General features: G+C 39.2%; 2 protein-coding genes across 8 annotated transcripts in view; both read right to left on the reverse strand.

Moving 5' to 3' along the window:
- Window positions 1–2,395: 2,395 nt before the first annotated feature.
- On the reverse strand, window positions 2,396–4,440 carry BBS10 (Bardet-Biedl syndrome 10). The gene is made up of 2 exons (XM_021528169.2): window positions 4,259–4,440; window positions 2,396–4,190 (listed from the first exon to the last, which is right to left on the reverse strand). Exons 1-2 carry the CDS (start codon window positions 4,438–4,440, stop codon window positions 2,423–2,425), a joined length of 1,950 nt encoding a protein of 649 aa, XP_021383844.2. The 3' UTR covers window positions 2,396–2,422.
- Window positions 4,441–4,550: 110 nt separating this feature from the next.
- The window catches only part of OSBPL8 (oxysterol binding protein like 8), an 83,082-nt gene continuing 62,711 nt past the window's right edge, over window positions 4,551–24,921 (reverse strand). For all 7 annotated transcript variants that reach the window (XM_021528140.2, XM_021528139.2, XM_021528142.2 and 4 more), the window contains 16 exons: window positions 24,041–24,125; window positions 22,764–22,935; window positions 19,399–19,633; window positions 17,844–18,028; window positions 17,088–17,169; window positions 16,292–16,390; window positions 15,750–15,846; window positions 15,310–15,408; window positions 14,478–14,575; window positions 13,707–13,796; window positions 12,988–13,124; window positions 12,476–12,661; window positions 10,090–10,177; window positions 9,550–9,652; window positions 8,888–8,993; window positions 4,551–8,658 (listed from right to left, as the gene is read on the reverse strand). In XM_021528140.2, the coding sequence (XP_021383815.1) occupies window positions 8,523–8,658; window positions 8,888–8,993; window positions 9,550–9,652; window positions 10,090–10,177; window positions 12,476–12,661; window positions 12,988–13,124; window positions 13,707–13,796; window positions 14,478–14,575; window positions 15,310–15,408; window positions 15,750–15,846; window positions 16,292–16,390; window positions 17,088–17,169; window positions 17,844–18,028; window positions 19,399–19,633; window positions 22,764–22,935; window positions 24,041–24,125 (1,998 nt within the window). In that variant the 3' untranslated portion in view covers window positions 4,551–8,522. The remainder of the gene's footprint in view (window positions 8,659–8,887; window positions 8,994–9,549; window positions 9,653–10,089; window positions 10,178–12,475; window positions 12,662–12,987; window positions 13,125–13,706; window positions 13,797–14,477; window positions 14,576–15,309; window positions 15,409–15,749; window positions 15,847–16,291; window positions 16,391–17,087; window positions 17,170–17,843; window positions 18,029–19,398; window positions 19,634–22,763; window positions 22,936–24,040; window positions 24,126–24,921) is intronic.

A 24,921-nucleotide genomic window follows, 5' to 3' on the forward strand; every position in this document is an offset into this window, starting at 1 on the left:
AGGTAGTGCACATCTTGTAATGAGCTTAGAATCCAGGACTGGAACCAAACAGCCAAATCCTGAGCAAGTATCCACTTTGCAGACCAGGACAAAGAACAGAGGGACATTCCTCTCTGAGGTAAAAGGCTACCATGATCCCAGTTCTGCAGACAGAACAGGGAAACAGTGTTTGGAAAATGGATCATTCATAAAATATAAAAGGACAGAGAAGTCATAGAAATATAGTTCCTGCCTTGATGAATCTTCCGACTCAAGAGGTTTCACCGAAAACAGGTCAGAAAAATGTTTTATATAACTGTCATTTTTAAATTCTCCTTTATATCTCTGGCATGCAAAAGTAAAAGTTCTATATATGATAAAATTTCTGGACTTTCTTCTTCCCAGTAAGAATGACACAATTTAAATCAAATGACCAGAAAGCTGTTAATGTAACAAAATATTTTTAACCTTTCAAAGAAACTACAGTAAATCTGAAAGTAACCAGATGTGCAAATGGTATAAAGCAATGTGAAATGGCACAAAACTCTCTTTATTTAGACAGCACCTTGATTTGGAACACAAAAGCTGCTTCTGCAGAGAACTCCTGCTGCTGCCAGGCTTCACATGTTCTACGCCACAGTTGTTAAGACTACCACAGAGCAAATCACTCCTCTCTGGCCAGTAAATTGGTCAGTGGTTTGAAGAGAGTATTGCAGAAACTTGTGCAAGAGCAAAACTGTCTCATCAGCAGTAAAATGCAGACCCAAGTGGCTGCTATAGTGCCAGGGCTGGTGGGAGCTCCCGACGCCGCCCAGGCAGAACAGGGCAGGCAGCTCTAAAACCTTCCACAAGGGCGATTTGTCTTGGCTCATACTAGACCTGTCATATTAAGCAGCTTCCAAGAGCACATGGCAGCAACAAGAATGGGATTCTCTTTCCTCCCTCTTGAATTCTCTGCCACCCCCGCACCTGCCAAAAGATTCTAACAAAAAGAATTACTGTCCTTAGTTCTTTAGTAAAGAAATCACTCTAGTGAGCCCTGAGTTTCACTATTATTCATCTGCAGATGTCTTTAAGACTGTATTTATCAGGAAAAAAATTATTACCATGTTATATATTGCCATAAATATATGTAAAATGTCAATGGAAAGTTGCAGTCAAAAGAAGCATTGCTGACTAAACACCTGAAAGATCTTTGGTAGTTTGAGACTTCTGAAGAAATGAGAAAGGAAAAGCCTAAATTAATGGAGGGGAAAAAAAAAGTCTCTTTTCTAGTTGTAATCATCTCAGGTATAGCAGGTAAATATGATTTATGCCTATGGTTTTAAACAGCGCCACTAAATTATATTTAATGGTAGATTAAAAAAATTTTAAAAAGCCATTACTGTCAGTATTATGCAACACTGGGAAGTGCACAGAGAACCAATTTGATACCATTATCAGCTGCAGCCAGTCAAGTTACTCAAAAACCTCCCACATCAAACCTGTAGTTTTTAGGACCCAGCAGAAAGGGAGGTACACATGCAGGTGCTTTTGGGTTTAAAGCAAATATTACAGTGAAAATTCTGGGGGAAAAAAGAATTAGGGAAAAACAGAACCAACTAAAAAACAAACCCAGAATAAAATCCCTAATGATAAAGACTGAATTGTCTCACGGTTTTCTAACAGAACTGCTCTAGTGCCTGGGTAAACTTCTCCCATAAGTACACAGCCTTTTATACCAGGACCACAACGCAAACCACTGTAATTAAAATTAAGAGTACTAAGCAATGTCATATAAACTAATTTTCCAGAGAATCTGCCATGAAGTTATGGTATGCAATTATTCTTACCTCTTCTAGTTCAACTGAAATGACTCAATGGAAGATAAACATGCTTCATCTCCTATAAGAAAATTCTTCATTGGCATACACCACAGAATGCCTGCCTGCCCCAGTGCTTAATAGGCTAACAAGTTATATTTTTCCCTTTATGGTCAAAATCATGATGTATACAAAATATTTTTATTTAAAAAAAAAAACATTTAATTTGGCTAACTATGAAGACTATAAACTCCACCCCTTGGTTTGTAACTTGAGAGTTCAGTGGCTCATGTCATACTGGCAACTTTTAACATGCCAAGAAAACAAATTACATCAAATTACATCTTTTGCCACCAAAAGAGGCAAAGCAGACCATCTTGGCTTGAACGTACACAGGATCCTCAGCATGTGGATGGAGACTGCACTACACATCTTCTGCAGTGGAAATTGGCTACACTTCTTCACACTCAAAATGTCAAGCTCATATTGTTCACAACCCCGTTTTCCACAGTCTCAGCTGGTTAGCCTTTATCTTCTAAGAGAAGCATCTTTTAGTCTCTAGCACGGACTTTTGAGGGTGTCCATTTGACAAGAAGACACAAGGAAACAACACATATAAAAATCGTTCTTTATTAATAATTTCAAGTGTCATCTTCTGAGTCATGATCCTCAGTTTTTTGGAGCGGCCGCCTAATACCAATTACTAAGTCTATGGAGAGAAGCTCAGTAACACAATGAAGAACTGAAATAACTAACTGGTATTTGCAATACACTGACTCTAAGCCTTCATTGTTTACAGGCAGTGGCTGATTTTTTCGGAGTAAATTAATGGCTTCAAGATAGAATTTGGTAAAGCCATCTCGTTTTGCTGTCCCATACAAGGCCTTGGGAATACTTAGCAAAGCATCAGCAACCACATTAGATACAATGGTTACCTCTGAATGCTGACACTGTTTTGCATAATCCTGAATATAATAATGTAACAGGATTTCAAAGTAACCTCCTACTGGCAAAACTGATCCTGCTTCTATGAGGCAGTTGGAGTAATCCTGTGCAATACCTGCACAACTCTCCTCCTGTTTAAATGGAACTATATGGCAACAAGTTTTCTCTAGACCTTTGCCAACATCCAGGCACTCACATGCAGTGACTGTATCACTGTTACGTGCCACTAACACAGGAATGCTGTGCTTCTTTTGACTGTGAACCAGCAGATCACTTTTATCAGGGTCAAATTTTTTCCCCTCTGTTTCATCACTAACTGCTTTCAGCTGACATTCAGAAACCTGGTTAGTATTACAAGTATTTTCTATTACCAGTTGTTTCTGAGTAGCTGAAGAATGCCAAGTGCAAACATCTGAGGCTCTGCTCTGGCTTTCACCTTCCGCTTTCCAACCCTCCCTCTGATCAACTGTTTTGAACAGCTGCTGCAGCATTGTGAACGCCTCTTGCAAAGCAGCAGCATGTTGCTCATTAACCCCATCGACTGGCCCACACAGGACCAGGCAGTGGGGCTGGAAAGCACACACACTGGCGAAGCCAATGTGGACACATCTCTTGGAGTCGAGCAGCAAGGGCTGGCAAAACGTTACCACTGCAGTTTCGGTTATTTCTCTGTCCATGTTATCACCAACAGGTGTGCACGGGGAGACACCAGTGATTTCACTGATTAGGGCCATTTCTTCCGACGATAAGTACTCTACCACAGACACACCATGTAATTTGGCATAGTAGATAACTACTTCTTCTTGCTTCACGCTCGACAGTAACAGCTTAACGTTGTTCCTCTGCAAGCGTTTCATTAAGGCTTCTGTCCTCCTAGCGATCCAGCGCTGGGAAGCCCGATACTGACTTTCGGAGTCTACAACGAACTCGACACCGGGGGCCGTCAGGGCGGGCCGCAGGGGCTCGGTGACGAGCAGGGCCCGCAGCTCCCCGTCCGTCGGGCAGTAGGCAGCGAAGTCCCTGCGGAGGATGATGCCGGGCAGGAGCCTGGAGCTCGCCAGGGGCAGGCCGGGCACGGCGGCGTGCAGCTCGGCGAAGCGCCGGCCGAGCAGCCGCAGCACCCGCGGGAGCGCGGCGGCGGCCGGGGCGCAGCGGCGGCACATGTCGGCGCCGAGCCGCGCCAGGCGCCGCCGCTCGCCGGGGCCCAGCCGGCCGGCCAGGTACGGCTCCAGCAGCGGCTCCAGCAGCGGCTCCAGCGACCCGGGCGGCGCCGGCCGCAGGTGCCGCCGCAGCCCCCGCGCCGCCGCTCGCTCCAGCACCTGCGTCTCGAAGTCCCGCAGCGCCCGCCGCAGCCCGGCGCCCGCCGCCTGCAGCCCGCCCAGCACGGCCGCCAGCAGCACGGCGAAGCTCTTGGCGCCGTCCCCCGTCGCGGCGCGGTGGCTGCAGGCGCGGGCCGCCATCAGCCTGCGGGGACACGGCCGGCGTTAGGGAGCCGCCCCCGCCGGCCCCGCCCGGCCCCCCCGCCGCGGTACCTGGCCGCGGGCGGCTCCACGCTCAGCGCCTCCAGCAGCCGCCGCCCGTCCCGCGTCGGCAGCGCCTCGCCCGCGGGCCGCAGCAGCAGCGCCCGCCCGCCCCGCGGCCCCAGCGCGCCGCGCACCGCGCCCGCCAGCGCCGCCGCCTCCTGCCACGGCGGCTCCGGCCCCGCCGCCGCCATCGCCGCCGCGCCCGGCCCGCCCCTTCCGCCCGGCGTCACGGCCGCGCCCGCGCCGCGGCGGAGGGGAGCGGGACAGACCGAGGAGCGGCGGACAGAGCCAGGGACGCGGAGCTGCGACACATCTTTATTGGAGGCGGGCCGTAACAGTTCGGGTCCCTCACCCAAAGCGTGAGCTCGGTGTCGGACAGGGACACGCGGGACGGGGAAGCGGGCGCTGTGTCCTGAGGGCTAATTTTCCCGCTTGGCAGAGCGAAAGGCCGGGGTGGGGCATACAGGAGAAAAAGTTAAGGAGAAAAAGCACAAATAATCTCACCCCGACGTTATATCGTTTAAGCTATTTCTGTATTACCACAAAGTAGTGCAGCTTCACTGTAAACATTCAAAATCCTCCACTTTCGGCTCACCAGGCAGAAAGAAGTAACAGTGTAATGTTTTAAGAGCCGATTTTTTCCCCCAGAGACTGACTAAGCAGGAACATCAGTTCTCAAACACAAGAGCCCTCACAAAAGATCTGATATTATATATGGCACAAATTTGACAAATCTTTACACGTCTCTGAACGGCATAGAAACTCATCAAGAAGGCACTGTTTACAATACTTGAATATCTGCTAAATTTTCTGTGATTTGTGGGTAGTCCTGAAATAAAAAATAATTAAAACTTAGAGATGTACAGAATTTTTGTTACACATTATTTACACAAACAATGGTAATAGCTAAAAATAAAAGCCTTTAAGAAACACTGAATTACAAGTTGTTTTCATAAACATGAATGTAGGAAGAAAAAAATTGCCAAAGGCACAGAAGGGCAGCAAACAAACAAAAAATAAGAAACCACAACCATTACATTTTACAAGACAACCTTGCAAATCATTTGTGAGAGTTCACAAGTGGTAAGAAGAACATGAAAACCGGACTATACACCTTCATCAAATAATATCAATTATTTAAAAGTAATCAACACATGAAATTCAAGAAACATCATCTACTGAAAATGATACTTGTTGCATTTCACATGGCATTTTTACTTTTTCTTAGCTTAGGTTATCTGTACCCAGTTAGGCAACCTGTACCTAAATGGCAAATTAAAGGCATAGAGTACATCTGAAAACAAACAAACCAACCCAACAAAACCACATGGCAAATTCTGCAGATATTTCCTGTACAAGGAAAAAAACCCGAACAAAACAGGATTTGGAAATCAAATGTGAAAACAAGTGCTGTTATAAACTTTAAAAACTAGAAGGCCACAGCCCTCAAGCATCTGAAAACTGTACAATCAATTTTGATACATGTGCAGAGCTCAGTCTTAAGCAGGTAGTAGTCAAGATCTCTGCATCTGGCTAAAGAAGATAATGGTAACACACTAAAGAAAAGGATCCATACATGTCAGTGACCAACTGTACAGTAAAAATTAGGGAAGAAGTTTCTTTGTTCTATTAAAATGAGGGAACATACAAAATCCAGCAAAATAAGAATTACTAGATTTTCACTTTTCAGAATTTATCTAATCATAAAGTCTCACAGAAGTCTGCAATTTTACTTTTCAAGAAGTTTCATCAGATATCCTTTACCTTTCCAGATCATCACTAAAACCACTTTCTCAACAGAATTCAACTCTAAAAAATAAGCTGAAAAGATAAATAAACATAAAGATTTCATTTTGCCCTGTTCAAGTCTTTCACTCATCTTGAGCTAAGCATGAATTTCAGCAATGGAGTATCTTTTTAGTCTGACATTGATCAACACCAAGCTGCCAGCCAGCCAGCTGGCTGGGTCAAATCCAGTCACTACCACGTGGGCCATGTAAAAATGCATGCAGGCTGTGTTATTCACTGCTCTTGAATAGAAGTGATTGAAAAAATCAGCATGAAAAGGCAGAAGGACATTCCTATTTACAAGGAAGATAAAAGCTTGAAACTATCACTCGAGTTTCAGCACCACAAATTTAGCAGAGTATTTATTTTAGGGGATTGAAGTTATTGCCCAAATCTCACTCATTGTATTATTCTCACGTTCAGAGTATGTTTAAAGGCTTGTAATGGATCTTAAACAGGTGAAGCCTTGATATCTGAATGCAATAATGAAAGACAAATTCCAGGCTAAGAATCCTGTAATACTCTGCTTTCTTAATGCCATTTCATAAATGGGTAACAACAGTTTCCATTTAGAGACTGAGGCATTTGTAATTATTTTGTTTATGAAGGAACTTTAAATGTTCACGTATTTTACCCCATCAGCTGTAGATTTAATAGATCCAACCAGGTTTGGTCTTGCCCATGGCTACAAGATCTGGTTAACGTAACACGTTCCAGAAAAATTATTCAAGACCAAACCATGCTAATGTGAAGCTGTACGAAATACACTGAAGCTCACTGCTTACACAATAGACTTTTACACAGCTGAGGCCCATGGAAGAGGAAAGGTAAAAGAGAAGGGGAGGTGTGTGAAAGTGTCAGCCATGGAAATATATAAGCTGGACAGATAAACGAGTAAGCAGTAAACGGTTTTTACTAGATAGTAGTGAGACTGATGCAGAACCGAAAGGCAGATCACCTGGAGAGTCAGGCAGGCTGCCCAAGGCAGAGGCATAACCTGGCCATGGCAAAAAGCCAAACATGACTTTCAAACTGTTCCACTGCCCAGGATGAATTTGATTCCTGAGAGGATCCTCTGAAAAAAAATTTGGCTGTCTTTCACATTGTGCCACTCATCCTCCTATTGTCTCACCTGGGGTACTGAAAATACTTTTTCATTCCTACAGCCCCTTTTTACAGTGGTATGCTTGACTGGCACAGGGAACTTACCAGATAAATACCAGCACTACATTTTTTGCTGGAATTTTACAAAATCTATACATGCATATATTTATTCAAATAAAAAATGTCAGAAACCCTAGTTTTGAATTTAAACTTAAGCTTTGCGTGAATTTGTATGGCTACAGCATAATAAGAAGGTGCATCTATGTATTCTGGTAGGTAGTATATACTTGCAGTTCAGAGGGATTTCGAACACTTGGATTTTCCTCTTGTTCTGAGATATGTGGTGATAGCCATCACACAATTTCTGAGCTTTCCCTGTGTAAACACACACATTTTCATTTGCAGGTCTACTTATGACAGTGTCTGAGTCCTATTCTACACTGCCTTTTGGAGATTCAACTTAAGCTACACACTAAGCACACCCCTTGACATTTTGTTTCAAAAATGAGTTCTGGAATCAGCAGTCCATCTGTTTACCGTGCCATGACATACACAAATGTAAATCCAAACATACACAAATGTAAATCCAAAGTGGTAGATTTTTCAAGACTTACAAACATACCAGAAATCCTTGACATTTGCAATTCATGAGCGAGTAGACCAAAACAGTACCTCCCTTGCTGCTGTACTGTTAAAAATGTGCTCTGTACAGTAGATGTGGGAATGTTTTTAAGATGAATCTGAAGTCTTAAAACTATAAAACAGCTGGCTTAAAAGCCTACAGTAATTCAGGATAAAAACCTCATACTTCCAAAACCAACCAAGGACATTATATTGCAGATTTCCAAAAGACTTTAGCTTTTTACTTGCCATTTCCTAACACTCACAATTTTTCATATAATAATGTATTTGTTTGACCTTAAACATTACTTCCAAACACTCAATGCCATTTACAAAAGCTGTTGGCTACTTCAGAAGTTTTTGTTACAAAAATGGTAAGTTTATATGTAATGAAGTATGTCTGTTTATCATTCTACCATAATAGGAATTGCATCCTACCTACATGGTCTGACCTCAGAGTTTAACTTGATCTATTCTGTGGTGAAGATTCATCAGTGTGACGCAACATAAACACAAGGCTGATGTCATATGACTGCAAGACGGAGGCACACACCAGGAGCAAGAGTGTACTGGCACTTACACAATTCTTACTGCAACTGGGTAGACACAAGTATGATTCGGAACCATGAATGCTGAGGCAAAGTTCTCTAAGTTGTTGCTACACAGTTCTTTTACATAATATTGCATCATTTAAAGTCCAGCTTAAAATATGGTCCCCAGTTTGATCATTCCAGGTCAAGAAGGCCCTTGTTCACACTTCTTATTTGAACAAGACATTAATGATAAGCTGTAGCAGAACCATGAGTACAATGAAGACATAGTGCTTAAACTGCAAGGAATGGTAGTCCCAGGGTGATGAATTGGAAGTGACTCTATTTCGTAGTGCCATGATCTCCCTGTAAGGCAGAAAACAATATCATAAATTACAGACTAGACAATCTGACATTTTCTACTATGTTAAGGCTCCTTTAGAGAAAAAGGCAGCTTGAGAGAAAAACTATGAAACATCAAATGTGCAATCAATATTTGAGAAGAATAAAGGTACATACCAACCTGTAAGGGAAAAAAAATTCCTATGAGATTACTATTCTCTAAACCATTTTAAAGCATTTTAATCAGTACTACCTCTTAATGTCTTCCTGCGTTTTCTTTATAGACTCAACAGCACTCTGTAGTTCACCAAGGTCTGCCCCTTTTTTCCTTATTCTTGTATTATGCTTCATAAGTTGTGCTAGAAGGATACAAAAGCCAGGTGTAATTGACTGAAGTGACTGCTGCCATAAAAGGAACAAAGTACAAATGACAAACTAAACCTGTAGTAAAAACGAGGAGAAAATTTTCTAACTAGCTTCTATTGAAAACTTTATTTCAGAGTCACCTATACCACAGGACAGCAACTTAAGTGCTCGGAATACCTTTTAAACACCACCATATTGTTTAGCTTCTGCAAACATTATCAACAACAAAAATCTACCCTCTAGCCACATACTAATCCACAAATTAAAGCAATTAACCTCTTAAGAAAGAAAACAGTTTATGAACACCATTATTTTTCCCTAGATATTAAGTATGTGCAACACTTAAGCCTACCTACACTGCATTTAGAAAGACAGGAAAATTTGCAATTAAAAACATGAGCCATTGTGCTCCTTTGTTTTACAGAACGTGCTTCACATCGGATAGAACTAAAGCATTGTAAAAACATTGTGATAAGAAGAGTATGCGTGACACTGAACTCTTCAGTTGTCAAATTTATTATTTCTGTAAGTAAATGAATCTTTTGGTACCTTCACTCCCAGAGGAATCCTGGTTATCAGGCTCTGGGGATGAGAAACCACACTCTCCTTTCTTCAGACTGGATGGCTTTCGTTTGATTTTTGGTACAGTAACCTAAAATTGATAAATTTATATATTATTTCCAGGAAACCAGAACTGTAGGAAAGCAGCACATTCCAACAATAGCAATTGAAAGTGCAATACCTAAGAGAAGTCCAAGTTAAAATTTTTGATGTATTAGTGCATCAAATGAATTTTGAGCTGAATGAACTGAATGAATGAACTGAATTTTGTGCATCTTCCCATTTAAGGGAAAATACACAAACTGCTGAGCTCAAGTTGGTGTATTTTATATTCCTATCCAATCAAGCAATTTCTACCACTTAGGATGCAACACAGAAGTGAAAGACTTTTATGTACTGTGTAAACAACATTTTTGTAGGACAACAGCATTTCCCATCAATCCCAATGCTCTAATGATCTTTACACACATAATGTATAATATATACAAGTTCCTGGATCTCGCATGTGCTGTCAGAACTGGAACATACCATTGGTGTCCGATGTCGAACTTTTGTCTGGATTGTGCCATCTTTTTCAAACTGGATCATATCATTCAAAGGGTCCCATGGTCTGGTACTAGACAAATGAAATAATATTAACATTACAGCAATTTAAATAAGAAATATTTCCTTGCTACTACTTAGTTTCTGAGTAGAAAGAAGAGGCTAAAGTATAATGAAGAGGCTAAAACTCTCCCTATACAGAAATTAGATATGGCATCATGATCTTATCTTCTACTTATGGTCCACTCTTAACCTGCAGCACCAAGAGAGCTAAAAAATGAACTTCATGTCCAGATCAAACCCCCAACTATCTGATAGGAGTACAAACTATTATATTGACCATCAATACCATTATGATTTTTTTTTGCCAGTCATATTTATTTGTAAACATGAATGATTTCCTGCTTTAGATACAGTTGTTATTTTAAATCTACATGGAAGTCTGGGGAATTTAAAAATATTTAGACTGCTTTTTTGTTGAGTTTTCTTTTTTCCTTTTAAAAGATGCCTATGAAGGAGAGTTTTAAAATCAGTTACCTCAAACCTGCTTTCATCCAAAAACATCTAATGGCAATCAGGACTGGTTTTATGAGACACTAACAAGCTATGCACAGTTTTCTTGTTCTGATTTTTTTAAGGGTGCTTTTCCAAGTACAGTCTGATATAGAATTAAAAAAAAAAAAACCTACTCACTGGAGAACAACAAGCAAACAAAGGAAAATACTGATGTCACCACTTATTACAGAGTTTCAGGACAGAAACTGCAAGTGAGCTACAGGAAGGATGTCCTGCAGAGTTTTAGCAAGAGTACATTAAGCATGGATTTCCTTTCATGCCCTTCTGTACGCCTTTTAAATAGTTGTAGCTGTTTCAGATGTTGTGAACACAGACCTGCATCTACATCTTAGCTTAACCTGACTTGAATTAAATGTCATCTGAGGTAACTGGGTTAAGAACTGGGCATTGCTCTCTTCTCTATTTGTAATCCAGATGCTTAAATCCATAATCCAGATACCTTAACAAATGCTCCAGCTCACTGAACACATCTTTCACACTAAGTGTAGAAGAATGCTCTCTACATGGACCAGGTGGTGAGCATTATATGCTTGAAAAGGAGAGACAGGCTTTTTCCAGGGCATGCTGGCAGTGCAGAGTGCTTTCTGGTACATAGTAAAATTTCTGTGGCACATCCTTGAACCACAAGGCCTCAAGGATATCGGGAATAACGCAGATTAACAAAATAGGTCTTAAAGTCTAACAGATTTAAAGTACAGTTCTCTTCCTAATAGTTTTGCACAGGTTTCAAGAGTATGGGCAGTCCATTCAGCTGGACTGTTCACAACTCTACCAACAGGAAGAGGCATCAATAGTGCTAGCAGATTAAAACCAAGAGAGGGTGCTTCACTGAGTTGGGGAATTTCTCTGCTGCACAATGTTCTCAGTTGTAAAAGTCTGCACAAACTTAGTAAGAAACCAATGAAATTAATGGAAAATGAATTTACTGAGAGTTGTTAAATACACGGATTGCTTGTTTGGTTCCATGGAACCTCCAAATTGCAAATTTGCTGGAGATGTGTACTCAGGATTCTTGTATTCTTCCCTGTACATACATTTAGGTTGTGACCTCAGTATCACCATTCTTGTACAGAAAGGTAAAGGCCTCCCAGGTTTAGCCATGGGAATATGCTTCCAGCATCCATGGATTCAAAGTTACTTGACTTTGTGTGTATCATCGTTGGCTATTTTACTTTTACAATCCCTACGATACAGAAGCATGCTGGATGCTGAAAAAAAGTCAGCAGAACATGGGTGCTCTGTGAAAACCATCACTAGTAGAGGGATAAGCTTCAAGGTGACTTTTGCAACATTGGTGAGGACACAGAATGCATCTTTCCAGCAGTCAGGGAGACATCTACATCTTCAGCTTCTGACCCAGAACATCACACAAAGACGTTTATAAACACTCATGTGCAGGACAGATTTGACAGCCAGGCAGAGCCACCTGGTCCCAGCATTAACTGCTGCTGTAAAGCTGCTATTCTCAGAGTTATTCTAATATATAACAAATTAAATGGCTCAATCCAACTATTGCACAGGCTTCTCTGATTTTCAGACACTAAATTTTCTGATTTACAGCTGCTATACCCATATGTACCACATTTTCCAATTTGGGAAAACCTGTGTAGATGTTCTGGTCAGTCTAGGGGGGGGAAAAAGGGAGGACAACGCACCCCAAGCTGCCATGCCCCAAAAAATCTAGAACATAGCAGAGCTATGTTGTTATACATAAATAAGCTATATGTATCAGTTCTTTTACTGCTGAAACCACAAGAAGAGGTTCAGCAACATTACCAAGCACTCCAGGACTCACTCAGCATATTTATAGTGCCATTCTCCTGTGACTGAATCCTGATCGAACAGCTTGCATGTCCATTCTTCATCCTTAAGTTTCCTCTCTTTGGCACTCTTTCTCTGAGCTTCTTCCAGAATATATTTCTCCTGAGTAGCTTCTGTTTGGTCTTTATTAATTATTGCTTTTGTCACTTGTTGCCATAGCCTGACAAATGAACAATATACAGAATCATCAGAGTCACAATCCAGTTGACAGAAATAACTTCAAACTATTTCCACAATTATAGGCTAAGTAAATGGACCACCCTCCGCAGAGAATATTACCATTTTAATAGATGTTTTATCTACATTTCTATCAAAATTTCCCTGATTGTAAGGTATATAAATAATGATCTTAACAGTGTTACTTTCTCTTACTATGAAAGGCTATTATCATCAAATACGGGAAAGTAACGATAATTTGCTTCTGTTTTGGAGAAGATTATGAGTTTTATTTTGGCAAAAAAATACATGGTTCTAACGTGAACTTACTTCTCTGACTCAAAGTCATCTTGCTCTTCAAGCTTCACAGTGTATCTGTGTAATCTACGCTGCTTTATATCAGATGTTGGGTTCCAGAATGTCTCTGAAACACCTGTCTTCTTGTCACTAATAATAACTTCACTGTCCTGTAACAGATATGATTGGTTTCTCAATTGTAATTATCTCAAAGAGTGTCAAAATAACAAAAAAAAAAAAAAAAAGCAAGGAATGAGCCTTTTTTTTGTTGTAATAAGAATTTATTTTATTTAGAATGCATGCAGTTAAGAATAAATAGATATGTTAACTTTAAAATTCAATTTCCACCCTCTGTGCTAGGTTCTAGCTTGAAACAGAGATGCAATGGAATCATTACCACATACAAAAATGAGTGATGCCATGTCACCTCAACAGAACTGAAACAACCTTAAATACTTCATGCTGGTGCCATAAATACTCTTCATAGTACTTCATAGTACTAATGTATATACTAAAACATTTAACAAGATTCATTGTGAAGCAACATTTAATTTTCTTCATAAATTACTTAACTTTTCCACCTTTTAAGAACTGGAAATAGAACAATATTGAGTCTATACTTTCTGGAATACTTTCTGCAAAAGCAGTACTTCACTTTTTTTAAAACATGAGTCTTTTTTGCATTTAAGTGCTATTTTCACCTGTCTCAACTATCAGCCAGAATTTATAAAAGAGCATCACTCACTACTTACCCAGTGACCCTCTAAAAAAGCCAAAACTTCTTTGCCAAGCTTAATCCTCCCTGATATTTGGTTAACACTGTCATTGTTACCCAAAAAAGGCTGCAAAAGAAAAACAAATGGTTTCATGCTTTATTTTAATAACATATTATTTCTGTTTATATGTTTAGTCTTAAGGAAAAATGTGAATTTATGAAATGTGCTGTAAACAGCCCTGATATCTTTAATATTGTATCTTCTTATTCATCTTAAAGAAGTCTAAAACCAGAGTAAGTAGTTTCTCCTTTCCTTCTTCTTAAAATATTTTCTGGGTAGAAGTATTGTCTAACAGATGTGGAAAGAAAACAGAAAATAATGCAGAAAACAGTGCCACAATATCCCAAAGGACACAGTAATTTGGTACACTAATTTCACAGCTTCGCCAAGGACCATTTGTTACTAGAGATTATCTTTTATTGTTGCTGTAGAAACAACAACAACAATTGCCAGGGATTTTCATTGGCCTTTTGACAGGCTCCACATGTATCCTGTGGACTGACAAAGCAAATTTTCAGTTAACTCAGCTTCCCAACTTTAATGTTTCCCTATAATTTCAACTGAATACAATTTCTCTCTCTAAATGCACACTTCTTGAAAACTGGTTTTTCATCAGTTTCTGCCTCAAGGATGGCAAATGTATTTTTCAGAAGCCATCTAGAAGTAGTTCAGAAACCTTGGTTTAGTTTATATGAATGGACATTATGCTCATTCTCCTTCTTGTGCGTACTCACACTATTCACTAACCTTGAGTTTGAATTCAATTGTTGCACTATAGCCAGTTTTCTCACAGGTGATGTTGACTATTCCTCCAAGCTCTAAGGTCATTGTTCCATAAAGAATTCCTACAAGAGAAAAAAAACCCAAAAAAACAAAACAAAAACCCCCAGCTAAAACAAATGTTTTAATTGAACAAAACAAAACCCCTAAGTTACTTGGGTAAAATTGCTAGAACATACTTTTGCCAGAGGAAAAAATGTATTTTCAGATGACCCTTCCTATATGATTCTGTATATTCTGAAAGGGAGTTCTGGAGTATATGGGTAGGCAATACTGAGCAAGCTACAGCTTAAAAATGAGCAATTCTGCAATCTATTTTGTGCTATTACTGACCTTGCAGAAAACTTTACAAAGCACTGACCCATTTCCCATAGTGAAACTAAGGACAAATGTTTATGATTTATAATTAAATCACACTGTTGCCTTTCATGTTTACAAGACAAAAACAGTGGAAAAGCTCAAAGCTGCTGCTCTAATAAAAGGCAACTCAAATAGTACATTAATGTAATGTACTGACAGATAAGTATATATATATGTATGCTTTTACTATTTCTTACTAGTTATGGAAAAAAAATATTTTCCTCTGTTAAAATAAAACATGGCTTAGGCAACAGATGTATTTTTCTTCTGATAAAATATGTGGAAGCCCAGAGCCACCTATGTTGCCAATGTTCGGAACACTACTCCAGATGACAGGCTTGAATCCAACACAGCACATTATTTAGAATAATTAACTATTCAGAATAACAAACTTTTTTTCTCATAACTTTTCCATCTAGAGAATGAAAAAAACTGCTACCTTTACAATGGGCATATGGCATTGTCATTACATAGTCTTCTCCCCTGTTTAGAAACGTGAGCCGTCCTTCTCCATCAAGTATGGCAGATAATGAATTCCCTGAAATTCAAAGTCAGACAGTCATGATTCTCACCCTGCAAGAAAACAGTCAACACTCCCTAATAACTAAGCAATACAATTAAGAACATCAGTATATTTCACACTGTAACCTATCCTGTCTAGTGAAGCCACTAAAACACAGTTTCTCCAATTAAAACACTCCAAAAATAGAAATTAAAATTCTGAAGAATGGTAGCAAAAACTTTGTAAGGAAAGGACAATAAAACAACCAAAACACTCATCCTTCCAACAGCCTTCTTTCATCCACAAAATACAGCTCACATGGATGAATTTTGCATCCCTCAATACACATACAACCAAAAAAAAAACCCATTATTTACCATAGAATTTTGATTTGGCCAGAATGCTACCACTAAGGCAAAAACCGTCCTTGCGGTTGCTAACATAGAAGGCAGATATTGGAGGATGATGTGACACCTGTTGGAAAAAAAACCCATATTTGAGAAAAACAAAAACAAGCAATATAGTAAATATAGTATAAACTTTGAGATAATAATGACAATGCAAAATTCAGGCTGCACATATTAGAATGCAGTTGATATATGTGAAGTTTGACTAAAATCTTTAGAGATAAAGATCAAGCAATCACCTACTGAATTTCAAGAACTAAGAAAATCAGTACTTGACATGTTCCAGGGGAAGAAGAACTGAAATACTGGAAACACCTTCCTCCCTCTCTCTCTCTTTAGGAAGGCACACTTACAAGAGACAACTGTAAGAAAACTATGCTCACCAGGAGAGGTTTTAGGATACTACTTGTACACTTCAGTACGTTTTCTGAAGCTACCATAGCATTTAACTAGCACAAATGTACAATACATTTATTTTTCTTAAAATTATTTTTTCCAGTTATTGCATCTACCTGTTCTGCAATATAGAAAGTCTTGCTGTTTGTCCTTGGATGAATCCACATGCAGCGGAAAAACTCTCCAAGTATAGGATTGTACGGCTTTTTTAGTCCCTAAAAAGAAATTGAATAGAGAGTAACCATACTGTGCATGTCACAAAACATTTTATCAGCCTATCACTGAAGATAAGACAGACACACAGGAAAAAAAACTGTCATAATATATATGCTGAAGTACATGGTACTTGATTTCATCATTTGAATATTATGCTCAATTAGTCTGCTCTTCACTCTAAGGAAATTATCATACATTCAGTATATCCACTAAACTATTCTACACATAAGGAAACACAGAATGTAAGGTTTGTTGTGTGGGTTTTTTTGCAAAATTATTATAGAGCTTTTGTCTGAAATTAGATTGTAAGCACTTTCTGTCAATAATATTTCCCAACAATGTGCCTATGAAGAATATTTAGTGCAAAGCTAAATGAAGTGGTAGAAACATTAGTCCTCTAATTTTAGACTATTATCACTGAAGAATGGTAAATATAGAACTGGTTCGACTTTATAAAAAAATATTTAATTCAACTTCTACTCCAAGGGACAAATGCAATTGAATATAGACTATTTTAAGCATGGCTAGGGAGTAAAAATTTCCATGTTGTATTTATGTAAACAATTAAATCGTAACTTTGTTTTTTTAAAAAATGCATTAAAATATAAATTCAAGAAGAAAAACTTACTCCAGCATATCCCTAATTCCTCAAACTAGACACAGTGACTGAAGACAAAATAATATGTGAAAGTATACCTTTGGCTTTTTGTAGAATCCTGACAAATACCATTTCACTACTTTTTTCATGCGGTTATAAGCATTCTCTTCAAGAGCAGCTCTGTGAAAGAGAACACACAGATCAAGTACCAGTATTGCATCATTTATAACATGCTATCACCTGTTGTGACATATCTTGAATCTGAGCTGACTAAAACAGGTCTGTGATTTGCACTACAGTTAAACTTCAAGCCTGATCTCACCAAATTTAAAGTTCTCAAATAATTGTTGGAAATTTGAAGTCAAACTAAAATGCCAGAAATTATATTTCCATATTTGAGTCTGTTCTTTGTAACATTAAATTCTGTCCCACCCTCACTCAAGTTCTTCCATTTATCCTTCTTTTTACTACCAGCCTACTTACATGCAGAGCTCTGAGCTGAATAATATTTCAATTTACAGTCTTTAATTTATTTGCTCTATTTGAGCTGGGAACCGTAAATCAGGACAGAACTTAACACTGTATTAAAAAATTAACTATGTCTCATTTTAAGTATGCTTCTTGGATAAAAAAATTTAACTCATTTTCAGAAGTCTTTCAACCAGTCTTCAGAAGCTAAACCAGAAATGCCTGCAACATGACTGCTATTAAATTATAAGAGGGGCCAGACTTCAAGATGTACCATATGAGTTCTCAAGGCAATTAGCTTTTGGAAAATGGCAATATCTGACACTGTTACTCTATTTTAATTTTAAAAAATGAAATGAAATTATGAACGCAAACCAGAGACTTACTCAGACAGAAAGTCTGCATGATAGTAGTAATCAGAGAGCTTGTCCAGGAAAGAGCGAGGTTCTAAAATAAATGTAGGCAGTACAACCTTGGACAAGTCCATTCCTGGCCGGACTTGCTTCAGTAGTGTCCAGATCAAGCTTTTATTTTCTTCTGACACTTCTTCTGTCTGAGCAGCCTCACCTGCCTAGGATGAACCAAAAAACTGCTTATAGAAAGGAGAAAGCAAACAATCCTCCAGAAGAAAGGTCAACACATTCTAAGGTTGCAGTACAAATGTAAAATAGATACTTAAAAGAAACCATTCTGAGATGTTGAAACTGTAGAAATTAGATCAAATTTCTATAAATACACTTATGATACATCTTTAATGAAGTATGATACGTTCAGCATTAAAAACTGCATTTGTTTTCATAATCTCTAGGCTAGAAAATTTTGAGGTAGGATGTTGTTCAGAAATCCTTCCTTAGTTCTTTCCTAGGTATCATCTGTATTACCCTCTCTTCTCAAATGCAGGATTGAAAGACCAAAGGGCTGTTCATTCTACCAGCTTCTCCCAACCATAAAAGCTGACATATCTATGCTTTTCACTGCATTGAATCAGTCAGTAGCATCAGTGGTTTTCCTTAAAGAAAATAGACCACTTAGGGGTAACTAAGCAAAACCAGCAGCCACACTCCATGTTCCTTTCTGTCCAAGAAGAGGGGAGATATTATCCCATGTAGTTTCTGAAATCAAGAGCAATGGTTGTAGCAAAAGCAAGGAAAGGCATCCCTTTTTCCAGAACAGTTCTAAAATGCATACTCAAAAATTTGTCACTTAAAACTCCTCAGCTTTTCCTAAAACACAGCTTTGTCTAGACATGGTACTAGAAAGCACTTAAGCATAAGGTATTCAAGTTCCATGAGTATATAAAAAAAAAATCTCATAGTCATTTCTCTTGAGGAGAAAGAGGAGATTTGTGGAAAGACTTGCTTCAATTGCTGTTACCAAGATTTTTGGTTTACAAATCCCTGTCATATTTGCCTGTATAGGCAAATACATAAAACAACCTGCAGAAGTGGAATAGCAGCTCTGGGGAATCACTGGAATGCAAGCTGACATCAGAAGCACAGCAAGCCTTCCACTAAACTCTGCAGACTACAACTGCTTAACTTCTCTTTTGCAGGGAAAATAAAAAAGAAGTGTCACGTTGCATTCAAACCCTCAACTTGAAGATTTTTACTTGAAGAAAAAAATGGAGTAAATTAATAAAACTCAGAAGTACCAACAAAAGAACAAATAGTCATGATGAACCTCTGCTGCAGGAGGCCCTTTCTGTACTTTCTATATAAGCAATATGCCAGGTAATTTCATTATCTCTGTTAAAATCTCATATACTAGCACAAGAATGGCAAAGCAGAGTAGAATATGGGTGAACAGAACCTCTTCTGTACATTATTACTGAAAATATGAAAGCCAAACCTGCAAGTCAGCTTTCAAGTGTAGTCTGACCCTTAAATTATCAGCTTACTATTTGGAGAAGCTGCTTGCTCAGTACATCAACAGCACTTTTACCTCCCCAAGTTCTTCATGACTCTGTTCTAAGTAAGTAGTTTCCTTGATATCAATTGGTTCTGGATCGACATAAGAATCATCCTGTCGCTCCGATGTGTCACTGTCGCTTTCCTCACTTTTCCCCAGTCCATCGTTATCAGATTCCTCGTGGTCATGGTCATTCTCCTTATCAGACTTATCAGAGTATGTATCTTGATCTTTGAAGTGATGCCTTTCAATTTCACTGTCATTTAACCTATTAAAAACAAAGGCCAAATCAATCTTCAACTTCACACAACTTCATTGTTTCCAAACCAGGGTTTTAATAAAATACACACCAAAATTGCCAGTATCAAGTCTGAGGTGGCAACAGTGTCAAACTAGCCTTGCTGAAAACATGTAGGATTATACACTTTTCTCACTGAACTGTCAAATAACACTGATGAACCTGGAACATCAACCACCTCTTCTAGGAAGCCTCTTCCAATGTCTGACCATATGCTCAGTAAAAAAATTGCTCCCTAATGTCCAGTCTAAACCTCTTTCTGATGATACTTTAAACCATTCCCATGCTTCTCTGCCAGAGAGAAGAATTCACACCTCCCTTTCCAGTTCACCTCCTCAAAAAGCTGTAAGAGAGCTCTTAAGTGCATCTCAGTCTCCTTTTTTCAAAACTAGACAAACTGAAAGTTCTCAGTCCATCCTCACAGGCCACGCCTTCCAGCTCTTTAACAAGATTTGTTGCTCCTTCTCAGAACATAGTCAAGAACCTTCATAACCTTTCTAAATTTTGGGGCCCAGAGCTGCACACATCCCTCAAGGTGAGGCCACAGAGATGTTGAATATAGCAGCACAATCACCTCGCTTGATAGGTTAATGTCTGTTTGATGCACTCCAGGATGGTGTTTGCCCTCTCGGCTGCCAGGGCTCACTGCTGACCCATGTTGATCTCTCTGTCAGACAGATCCCCCAGCCCCTTTCCACTGCCACTCATCTGGCCCTGTGCCCACCTCACACCCAATAGTCACCTTGGGCCACCATGAGGGCAGGGCTGCTCCCAACCCACTCCTCTGCCAATTCATTCTTGTGCCAGGCATTACCCTGCCCGAGGTGCAGAATCAGGCATTTGGACTTTAATTCCATGCCATTGATGACTCTCCAACTCTCTAATGTATGCAGATCTCTCTGCAAAGCCTCTCATCCTTTAAGAGAGTCAGCAGCACCTCCCAGTTTGGTACTGTCAGCAAATTTGCTAAGAGTGCATTCAACTACTACATCCAGATCACTGATAAGAACACGGATCAGAACAGGCCCAGGATTGAGCCCTGAGGGACATTGCTGGTGTCACCAGCCAGATGTAGCCCCATTCACCACACCCCTTTGAGTCCTGCCATCACCCAGTTCTTCAACCAGCACATGGTAACCCTGCTCATCTCACAGTTGAATAATTTATGCAAAATGATCCTGTGAAAGACAATATCAAAAGCCTATAAAATCCAGAAAAAATATATCCATTGCTTTACCTTCATCCAGTAGGCAATTGATCTTATCTTATGAAAGAGATCTTATTAGCTAAACTTGACTTTCCCTATGCTGACTCTGCCTGGTGATTCATTGCTCTTTAAATGTCTTTCAACAGAACACAGTATGATCTTCTCCACAATTTTTCCATGTACTGAGGTGAGACTCACAGGTCTATGGATTCCTGGATCTTTCCTCAGGCCTTTCTTGTAAATCTGAATACTGTTGGTTAGTTTCCAGTTGGTGGGGACCTACTCAGACTGCCCAGACCCTTGGTAGACAATTGAGAGGCATCCTGTCATAACATCCACTAGCTCCTCCACTACTCTGTGATGAATCACATCAGACTACACAGACTTACAAACATTTGGTTGATCCAACTGGTCTCTTACAATTTCAGTGCCCACAAATGGCAAAAAAAATCACTGATCCTGCACTCACAGGCCTCCCAGGCAGCCCAGTCTACTATTAATATTAGTGACTGAGGCAAAAAAAAGAAATAAATAAAGCTGTGAACATGCTTGCTTTTTCTTCACCTCTATTTTTCAGATGACCATCTTCAACAAGTATTGGTCCAGTGTTTTCCTTGGACCTTCTCTTGCTATTAACCTACTTAAAAAAACTCTCCCTCAGCTGAAGCTAAAATTGCTTTCACCTTTCTTCTCCCTCTTCTGACACCCAATTAAAACTAGACCTGCCAGTTTTGCTCCTTAGACAGTTAAGCACACTGAATAGTCCAAGAATATGCTATACCAGAAGATGTACTTAATTAAGGCATTAGTCTTAATTAGACTTAACAGCTGTAGCTAATTGCTGTGATTGTAATCTTGGCCAGTAGTTGATATTAAACTACTATTCTAGAGTACAGATCTCCAGCTGAATTGTACACAGCAGTCATATTGTTCCTATGAATGAAAAGAAGGCTCTAAGCTGCAGCTAAGCCAAGCTTGGTCATCTGCATAGGGCCTTTAATTGTTGCAGGAGGCAAGCATTTGCCTTTTTTGTGCTTTTCTCAGACCATCTATGCATTGCATAAAAAGAAATGCATTTCTCCCAGTTCAGGTCTCTCTCTGGGACAGCATACTCATAACAGCAATACAAAATTCCTGCCCACCCAGAAAAGACAAATGGACAGCTAAATCTCCACAAAAAGTATATTGAATTGGTGGAAAATTACTGAGGTGGATGCCTGAGAGGAGGCTGTAACCCATGGGAGACCTGTGCTGAAGCAGGCTCCTGGCTGGGACCTGCAGACCTGTTGGGAGAGAAGCCAGTGCTGGAGTAGTGTCCTGGTAGGACCTGTGAAGCTTATGCTCACAAAAACCTGGCTCAAAGTATTTAATAATCGGGGAGTAACTCAAGTGCTCTCAGACATTAAATATCAGATATAAGACAATTTTCACTTTAAAGCATTTAATCATAAGGTGACAGAATTATTATTCATCTATCTGATGATTCATGATAAAACCATTTAAATAAAGGATTATTCATTTCTTTAACTAAATAACAGCAACTTAAATTCAGTCTACTGACTTTTGTCACATGTACTGAGCTTCTGATTTTCTGCTGAAGCTAACAAAAGACACCAACTTAAAATTTTCATTTTTCTATTTTGAACAGTTTAGCCAAGTAATTAAACTTACTGATGCAATACTCCAAGTTCCTTCGGCCAAATTTCCCCTGGATACACTTTGTTTAAAAAAAGATTTTTTTATTTTATGTGCAGGGTGTAAAACACACTGCAAATAAAGCATATAAAGAGAACTCAGGAGCAAAAAAAAAAGCAGCCTTAGACTCCCTGTGGCAAATTTATCACTACAGGGTTCTGCCCAAAAACAATCAGGTTCAGTAATTAATTCACTTACGGTAAGTTTTCTCCACTGTGCAAGTTGTTAGCACGGAGCAGACCATAGAAAGAGACATGAGTACTGTCAGCTGAGGAGTTCAAATCATGTTCTTTGCCTTCCCTAATCATTGTACGTTTAAGCAGACTTGAACATTTCAGTGCCAGCTCCAAAGCATCCATCCAACACCTGCCTAAAGACAAATTTAGTATTAGACTAAAACGTAAGGATTTAACAGAACTGTACCCTTCTGTTTCCTAACTGGAAAAATTAGCCCTTTGGGCCTGCTTGCATTGCCTTTGAAGACACACATCAGAGTTGTTCCACATCACGTGCATTGGATTTTACGGTGTGGTGGGGACATAAAAACAACTCACAACCACCCCGCTTCAGTACAAGAGATGCTTCAGGGAAGGACAAGCAAGGTAAATCATGATTTTCTTAGAGCATATTCCAGCATTTCTTCCTTAATGCAAGTGTGGTTCCACCCAGACCATGACTGCAGAATGCCCCTAAAGTTGCCTGCAGCCCTGTTCTAGTTTTGAAGACTAAGTAGTTGCATCATTTGGCAAAATTTGTGCAAGTAATATGATAACAGTGAGGAAAAAGAGCTATAATGATAGCATATAAATAACATTTCAAAATATCAAAAGCAGATATTCTAATTTTTTTTTGCAAAAAGTAACTGACCACATTTGTGTATTTTCCCCCTTCTTACTTCTTTTCCATGTATCTAATGCATTTCTCAATACAGAAGGCAGAGAGAGCCCTATCGTTAAAGTCTGCAGGGGTACTCCTAATTAACCAATAGATGAAAAGCACCTGCTAGAAACAGCTACACAACGGTCTTAAATTTTTTTTCACATTTTAACTTTAGAAGATAGTTGCACTGATCACCATCTTCCCATGAAGGGTGTTTACAAAACGACATTTTGAATACTAGAACTCTGTGCAACTGCTGCACTTAACACAGAAATGCTTTAATAAGAATACATTCATATTAGCACTTTACATAGGCACTTGATATTTATTTAGGCACATTAATATAGCTAAATCACAGATAACCATTTCCCCCTTGTCTATAAAAGGCAACTACAAGGAGTTCAGTAATTTTTCCTTTAGATCAATATTATTCTTTACTAACCATGAAGAAGTACTAGTACCAACATAACTGAATGCTCTCAATTAAAGGAGAACCTTAACAACAATTCAACTGCAATCAAAGTGCTGTAACAGACATGATAAGACAACTGAAACTATCTTTCTCACTGCTGAAAATCAATGAAGTATCTATTTACCATCCGATTCTGAAGCAGCTCGGATTATCAAGTAACTGCTGGGCAATGGCAGAGTTATAGCACCAACTGCTTCACCTTTAGGACCCTTGAAATACACAAAACAAGATAGAGCATCAGATATTTTAATTCAGTTTTACAGTTTACCATTCAATGTAGTAAGAAGCTGACACCACTGCAGGGCTATTTACTGTCACTCAGCAACATCTAATGAAGACATGAATGGAAAGATGGACAGCCCTCTTTCACTGGGTTTCTTCTTCAAAGACTTCATTCTAAGCATCGGACTCAATTCAAGCCCACTTTTCAAAAGAATGGTCTTTGTGGTTCAAACAAAAATTTAGTTTGGTTGGGGGCTTTTGTGTTTGGGTACAGTTTTTTTGGGTTTTTTTTGGGAGGGGTGTTGGTTTGATGTGTGATTCAGACATGGCCAAAGTTTTACTTTCTATTTACCATGAAGTTTTTCACACTTCACATTTAAATAAAAAATTCAAAAGACTTTTCCATTGCTGTCAACCTTCATTTTGGAATAAACTGTTAAATAACGATTTTGAAGTCCCTTCCAAAAAAGGTTTATGATAACTTTAAGACAACTGATAGGCAAAGAGGGCTGTATTAAACATACTTAAAGCTATTGCTGAAAGCTGGGTTAAGCCTCCCTAACTGATGACTTAACATATTTTGATCTTTACTGATTTTCCCCAGATAAACCTAATGGAAAGCCAATATAAGGCTTAGAAGAGGGAACTGGAAAGCCAGCAGAAGTTTTGAACAAAAGCAGATAAAGGCAGGTAGTTTTAGAAGCAAGCAAATGAAACAGCCAGGATGTTTCTGAGGGCAAGAAGCAGGTAAAGGAGTAGTCTTGGTGGCACTTAAATATCAAT

This window comes from Lonchura striata, chromosome 5 (assembly GCF_046129695.1).
Source record: "Lonchura striata isolate bLonStr1 chromosome 5, bLonStr1.mat, whole genome shotgun sequence".
Lineage (NCBI taxonomy): Eukaryota > Metazoa > Chordata > Aves > Passeriformes > Estrildidae > Lonchura > Lonchura striata.

Excerpts from the sequence above, each read along its gene's own strand:
- BBS10 (XM_021528169.2), bottom strand. The coding sequence starts at position 4,440 with ATGGCGGCGGCGGGGCCGGAGCCGCCGTGGCAGGAGGCGGCGGCGCTG. Across the intron at positions 4,191-4,258 it reads GTGGAGCCGCCCGCGGCCAG|GCTGATGGCGGCCCGCGCCT; the intron begins GTACCGCGGCGG and ends GTGTCCCCGCAG.